Source organism: Astyanax mexicanus, chromosome 4, assembly GCF_023375975.1.
Source record: "Astyanax mexicanus isolate ESR-SI-001 chromosome 4, AstMex3_surface, whole genome shotgun sequence".
In the NCBI taxonomy this organism is placed as follows: domain Eukaryota; kingdom Metazoa; phylum Chordata; class Actinopteri; order Characiformes; family Acestrorhamphidae; genus Astyanax; species Astyanax mexicanus.
In genome coordinates, this window is record NC_064411.1 from 4,501,112 (window position 1) to 4,507,378 (window position 6,267).

At 36.1% G+C, this 6,267-nt stretch overlaps 1 protein-coding gene across 1 annotated transcript; it reads right to left on the reverse strand.

The window, feature by feature from the left end:
• Window positions 1-2,787: 2,787 nt before the first annotated feature.
• LOC125801446 (uncharacterized) lies at window positions 2,788-5,969 on the reverse strand. Its single transcript, XM_049478196.1, has 4 exons — window positions 4,796-5,969; window positions 4,431-4,679; window positions 3,212-3,482; window positions 2,788-3,129 (listed from the first exon to the last, which is right to left on the reverse strand). Exons 1-4 carry the CDS (start codon window positions 4,921-4,923, stop codon window positions 2,929-2,931), a joined length of 849 nt encoding a protein of 282 aa, XP_049334153.1. The 5' UTR covers window positions 4,924-5,969; the 3' UTR covers window positions 2,788-2,928.
• Window positions 5,970-6,267: the final 298 nt, after the last annotated feature.

Below are 6,267 nucleotides of genomic sequence, written 5' to 3' on the forward strand. Positions count from 1 at the left end.
ATCGACCGATGACCCAACGTCCAGTGGCCCATCGATCGATGGGGGGGGAATGTAGTGGATTAAACAGAGGATTCCTGCATCGCTTGGACACACACACACACACACACATACACACACACACATACTACCCCCACTTTATGGTCTATAAGGAACTTCAACCCCCAGAACACTCTAAAAGCCTTGGAGTTATCTTTTTCAAACAGCCTTAAATTTCAAAATGACATTTCCTGACTATTTCTTCACTCAGCCTCGCTCGAGAACCCTAAATGCAAGTCAGGGTAAACATTTTTAAATTCTTTTTTGACATTCCTTCAGACGCTGTCAGTCGTAAATCTGGATTTAGGACCGTTAATGTTTAAACATCTGGAACTGTGCACAATTGTGGTTTTGCCAACAGCACAATCACCAGGACAAGGACGGGACTACGGGACTTGAGAGAGGGTTCAAAACTTAATGAATGCCTTGGAAATTGTAAATTCACCAAATATATTATACCAATTTAGGGGTTTGTGCTTTCTGCAACCACTTAGAAATAAGATTCATGAAGTTAAAATGAATGCTCTTAGCTTGGAAATTACATTCCCAACACCAACTTCACCAACTTCCCCCACGGTCGTAAATTCCGACGACAGCCGCTTATCTAAACACAGCAGAGGGGAGGAATTTCTCACTAAGAAGATTTTGCTTAAAATACATATATATTGACTATATAAAAAAGGTGTTTTATAGAATGTTTACTAAATAATGGTATATGTGTCTGGTATATGGTATATGTGTTTGGATGTGTCCTGATTGAATTCTCCTACACATTCAAGTCTGAATCAACAAGGTTTAATTAGCATTTGATAATATAGCTTTATTTGGTTATCAGTGGTTTAATCATGTATTTTCTTTTAAGTGATTTAATTGGGTTTAAATAATATCATGACTCTTGATCTCTTTCTGACAGAGTACCATCCATCATTGTATTTCTAAGATTATCTTGAGTATTACAAAACTGTTTGTGGGCAATATATATATATTACATTTATTGTGATTCAATTGTAAGATTGTGTTTCCTGAATTTATCATCACAAACTGATATGCTGAAAAATGTATTTTGATCCACTGTTTAATTGAGTTTTCTTTTGGTTTGATCTATTAGAAAAATTCTGAAGCATGCTGACCATGTGAGCGAGGGGGGGTTTTATGGCCCTTTGTGAATCCCCACCAAAGTTTGAAATTGCTCCTAGACCAATCAAAACACAGACACTTGGGCCACAGAGCCAATCGGAGCTCAAGGGCCAAACAGGCCACAGAGTCTAATAGTAAACTGGGCAGACACAGTTTAGAGTTCAGTTGGAGGAGTTTGCAGTTCAGTTCAGTTTGGAGTTGAGGAGAGGAGAAGAAGATGTAGTTGAGATGGAAAAAGGATAGACTGTTAGTGTAGTCATCTTAAGTTAGTTTTCTTAGACTAGTGCATTTAATCTTCAAGTATATTAATATTAGCTATCCTAGGTTAAAGAACTAGGCTATTTTATGATCTACGGAGTTCTCCTGCTTGCCAAGATAGTTAATATAGTTCAGTAAACCAACTAGACCAACCGACGGATCACCGAGAGAGTACGCCAGCCGATCCAGCTCCAGGGAAGGCCTTCCCTGTGCAGAGACTAGAAGCGGGTGTCGTCCAGGTGCGCCGCTGGCCCACAAGAGCACCATCTTTACCCTGCGGATGGGTCCACACCGGACCTTCTAGGGGTGCAGGATGTCAGCCGAACAAGAGGTTTAAACAGCGGACCGAACCGATGGGGACCCCCCTTTGTAGACGTCTCAGAGTAAGGCAGTTTGGGTATTTCTCTCAGTAATTGGTGTTTTGGTTGGTCAAGTCTAGTTTGGTTATTGTTCTTAACTCTCTTCTTAGTATAGATTCATTTTTAGTTATTTGGCGAAAGGGATGATCTTTGTAGGCCGTAAAATATCTTACTTATCTACTTATTTTAGTGTTCTCATTTGATTAGTTTGACCTCATTACATTTAGATCCTTATTTAGAAATATTCACTTAATAGTTCTATTAATCTCTATTCCTTTCATGTCAGCATTATAACGTGTTTGTTCTTTTATTTCTCATTTATTATTCTACACTATGATTTGATATATAATGGCTACATTATGACTTTTTAATGAATTATTTACTCATATCTGTGTGATTTAATAAATACTTTTATTTTACAAAACCTGTCATTTCAGTGTGTTTTTCTGGATAACTTGGTTATGAAAATTTCTGTTACCTGTAGAAACCACACCCTGAGATGTCTTGTGTTATTAATTAATTTGATTAATCAATTAATTAATTAATTGATTAATCTAATTAAATTAATTTAATAACTGGCGCCCAATTAAAAACATATTTCAACATCTCAATTAGCACCAGGTATTAAACCACTGAGCCGCTACATGTGTGTGCATTTGCACACCTGTCAGCAATGGGTGCAGCCAAATACATTAATTATAAGAGTTATATTTATAATATAAGTGTCAGATTTAGCCAATGTTCTATTGATTGCCTGTTGTGTTGTGCTGTTCTTGGGAGTAGTCTGGATTAGTGTTTAGAAAGTCTAGTGTTCATCCAGATGTCTTTAGAATAGAGAGAGTTTACATCAACTGTATACTTGACATAACATACACTGACTGAAGTTGTCTACAGTTTTATCTCAGAAAATGACTTTTATACAATATTCAGATGGATTAAAACAATACAAAAATACAACGTATTTGTAATGCTTCATTTATTTGGAAAGAAAAACAAAAGTGTGAGATGTGTGTGTGTGTGTGTGTGTATGAGAAATTCTGTTGACAGAAACTGTGTAATATACAAACAAACTGTCAACAATCCACTGGTAAGTGTGCATATAGAAAAATCTGTCTTAAGAGATGCATGAAGACATTGGTCAACCAAACCAGTTAGTAAGTAACCCAAGGGCCTGAATGTAAGAAGCAACTCCATAGTCATCATTAGTGCTGTTCTGTTGAGGAAGTCTGCTCAACTCCTCTTGAGATAGCACCCTGGAAAGCTGCACCTCAGGAATGACCAGGGCTAAATCCCGATCACCAGGTGGGCCCCTCCAGTCTACACCATACAGTTCATCCACCTAGGTATAAGCAAAAATGATTTGATTATTTATTCTTCAAATGCTTGCACATACATGCCCATCTCAAGTGTTCCAAACGTACCTGTGGTGGATCTGGACTGGCTGGACTGTTGCTGTTTGTGTGCCACAACTGCTGAGGAGACTGGTTCCTCTCTGTTCTTAGGGGATGGTTGTTCCACCCTTCAACAAAAGAATCAAGGTGCTGCTGTAGTCTGGGAAGAAACACCCAGTGTAGGGCAAAAATGTGCAAGTCATTGTCTGGAGACAGGATGCCCTCACTCTCTAAACTCCTGAAAAGTGTGTGGAACAGATCTGTTACACAGAGGTAAACATCCCTCCAAAGGCGCTCAATTCTGTAAGATATAAAGAAATAAATATATTTTTAATTAAAATATTACTATACAACAATTTTATAATTATTATATACTATTACTAATGCAACAGCTATGTATGTAAATATAAGTACTACTCTAATGTATTTTATGTATACTTGTGAAGCAAAAGTAAAAAGTTATTTAACCTCATAACAGGCCTTGGCCATGCATGCATGTTTCTCTGCAGTAAAATAACTTATTTACATTCTGAAAACTTAATTTCAGATCAGTATCTGAGGAATCAAACCCAATTCTGCATGTTTGAAAATATACAAAAAAGCTAAACAATCGTTACAGAACAAAAGGCTTATAGGAAATTAATCATTTGATTTGTATTCAGGAAATATTTATTTTAAAATGAAATTTAGGAAAGAGGCAATTTGACAATTGCAGATTTACTTTCAAATTTTCAGTTATAACTTCTTATCAAACATGAAACCTTTATATGTAATGCTTTAATAAAAATTCTACAGATGCAGGTGTGTGATATCAGGAATAACATTTATTTTAAAAAATGCCTGCCTGTTAAGGGGTTAATTTCTATTACTTTGATAACTTTATAAAATAAATATTCATGACTGCAGCCATACAGAAATCCTTAAGAGAATATGTATTCAAAATAAAGTTAAAACAAGATATATGCTAGCAGTCTGTAAATTGAAGCTAAAAAAACAGCAAGTGTGACCATGTTAAGGCCAAGTGAATTATAGGAGTTGGAGCAAGGCCTGATAGTGGGTGCAGATGGGTAGGTCATTCCATTTTTTAAGGTTGCAACAGTATGAGATTTACAAGGTACAATAAAATTCTCCAACAATATCTGTACTTTATCCACTTTTGGTGCTATCATGATACCCTTTTAAACAGTACAGTGTGAAGCTGAATACAAATGTGTGTTTAATGACAGTGTGTGGTATGTGTTTGCAGTACCTTTGATTGTGCACGCTTCTCCCAGCAATGTGTGAACTGCGGTTCATTCCACTGGTACTAATCATAAAGGAAGCAACGTCTCTGTTCTCCCCTCCCTTGTCACTACGTACTCGTGACGGGATGCCATATTTCTGTGTTGCCTGCCAGAAGTGTTTGTAAACAGTGTCTGCACGGTTGTTGGCAGAAGCTTGCAGGTAGACCACCAGTCTGCTGAAGCCATCAATAGCTCCATGTATGACAATACGCCACCTGTGCATATACAAGCAGACAAAACCACTGAATCTACCTTTAACATGAAGAACAATGCTGACACTATTCTGCCAGTTGCAAAAAATAGCTTTACAAAGAATTGTTTGTTGCATTACCTTATGAGCTTGTGGTTCCCATCGATATGCCAAAGGCAATTTGGAGCAGGAACATTGTACACTCTCCTTCTAACAGTATGTAGACAGAGTGTACGCTCAAGCAATCCTTGAGGGTCTGTGCGCAGCATTGACTGTTTCAGTCTGTGCTCTGGAAGGGGTGGAAACACTGAAAAGTTCTCTCTTATTTCTAAAGGTGGTCTCTAACAATATCTATCTCCAATCTTAAATGCATGCAGTTAATATTGTACTCATGTACAAACTGTCTTTACATGTAAACACATTTTATTGTTTTATCCTATATGTGAAGGCAACAGGTAATCAAGACAGTTTTGTTATTGGTAAATATATACTCAACATATAAATATACCCCATTCACTTTAAATTTACATGAAAAACATATTTTGACTTTTTACCTGTCATATTAACAAGGTTTATGTATTCATAGGCATAAACTAAGACGTGTCTTTGGAGAGGAAAAAATATTCAGAGGAGGTAGTGGATAAGATACTAAGATACTGACTAAAATTGATGTATTAAGTAAAGAAATAAAAATGATGCATGTGTCTTCAAACGTACACGTAAAGCATGATAATTGAACAGTATACTTTGCTTATGTACATTAATAAAGATTATCTAATTGTGATTCATTTCAATACCCCACCTTATTTAAATGAGTATGACACTGGTAGGCTGAGAATTTGACCCTGCCTTATGGATCGGTATGCCATGTTGCCAGTTAATTTTAAAGTATAAAATCAGCTTGGGCCAGGCTAATTCCAGGTTTTCCTTAAAGAAGAAGACTAGTACTCTTCAGATCATGTGTATTTGGTCTGGCCCAAGACGAAAAAGTCCTTCAAAATCACACTAGAACATCAGCTTTACATAAAAAAAATTGTGCATTATGGATTGGTATGCTATGTTGCCAGTTCATTTTAAAGTATAAAATCAGCTCGGGCCAGGCTAATTCCAGGTTTTCCTCAAAGTGGGAGAGTAGTTCTCTTCATCTGATCTGTATGTGTTCTGGCCCAAGATGAAAAAGTCTTTCAAAATTTGCCAGTTCATTTTAAAGTATAAAATCAGCTTGGGCCAGGCTAATTCCAGGTTTTCCTTAAAGAAGAAGACTAGTACTCTTCAGATCATGTGTATTTGTTCTGGCCCAACATGAAAAAGTTCTTCAAAATCACACTTGAACATCTGCCTCATATTTTTTGAGCGCAATGGCTTTTAAAATATAATTTTATTAAATATATATTTAATTATTTATTGTAATATATAATTATAAATTCAGTAATTAAAATAAATATTTTACAATATACAAAATTATATTTAATAATATATTGTATATTTACATTGTTAATAAACAGATGTACTGCTTTTCTTCATTCTATCTCCTTCAGTGTTGATCTGTGAGGTGTTTAATATAAACAGCGGGTGTTTGTGAACGCTCCCTTTAGTTCACGGTGGTTCAGTGA

What these genes read in the sequence shown, in the direction of transcription:
- LOC125801446 (XM_049478196.1), bottom strand. Translation starts at nt 4,923, where the DNA reads ATGCTGCGCACAGACCCTCAAGGATTGCTTGAGCGTACACTCTGTCTA. An exon ending in GGGAACCACAAGCTCATAAG is followed by an intron (nt 4,680 to 4,795) that starts GTAATGCAACAA and finishes GTATATGCACAG; the next exon opens with GTGGCGTATTGTCATACATG. An exon ending in AGAAGCGTGCACAATCAAAG is followed by an intron (nt 3,483 to 4,430) that starts GTACTGCAAACA and finishes TATATCTTACAG; the next exon opens with AATTGAGCGCCTTTGGAGGG.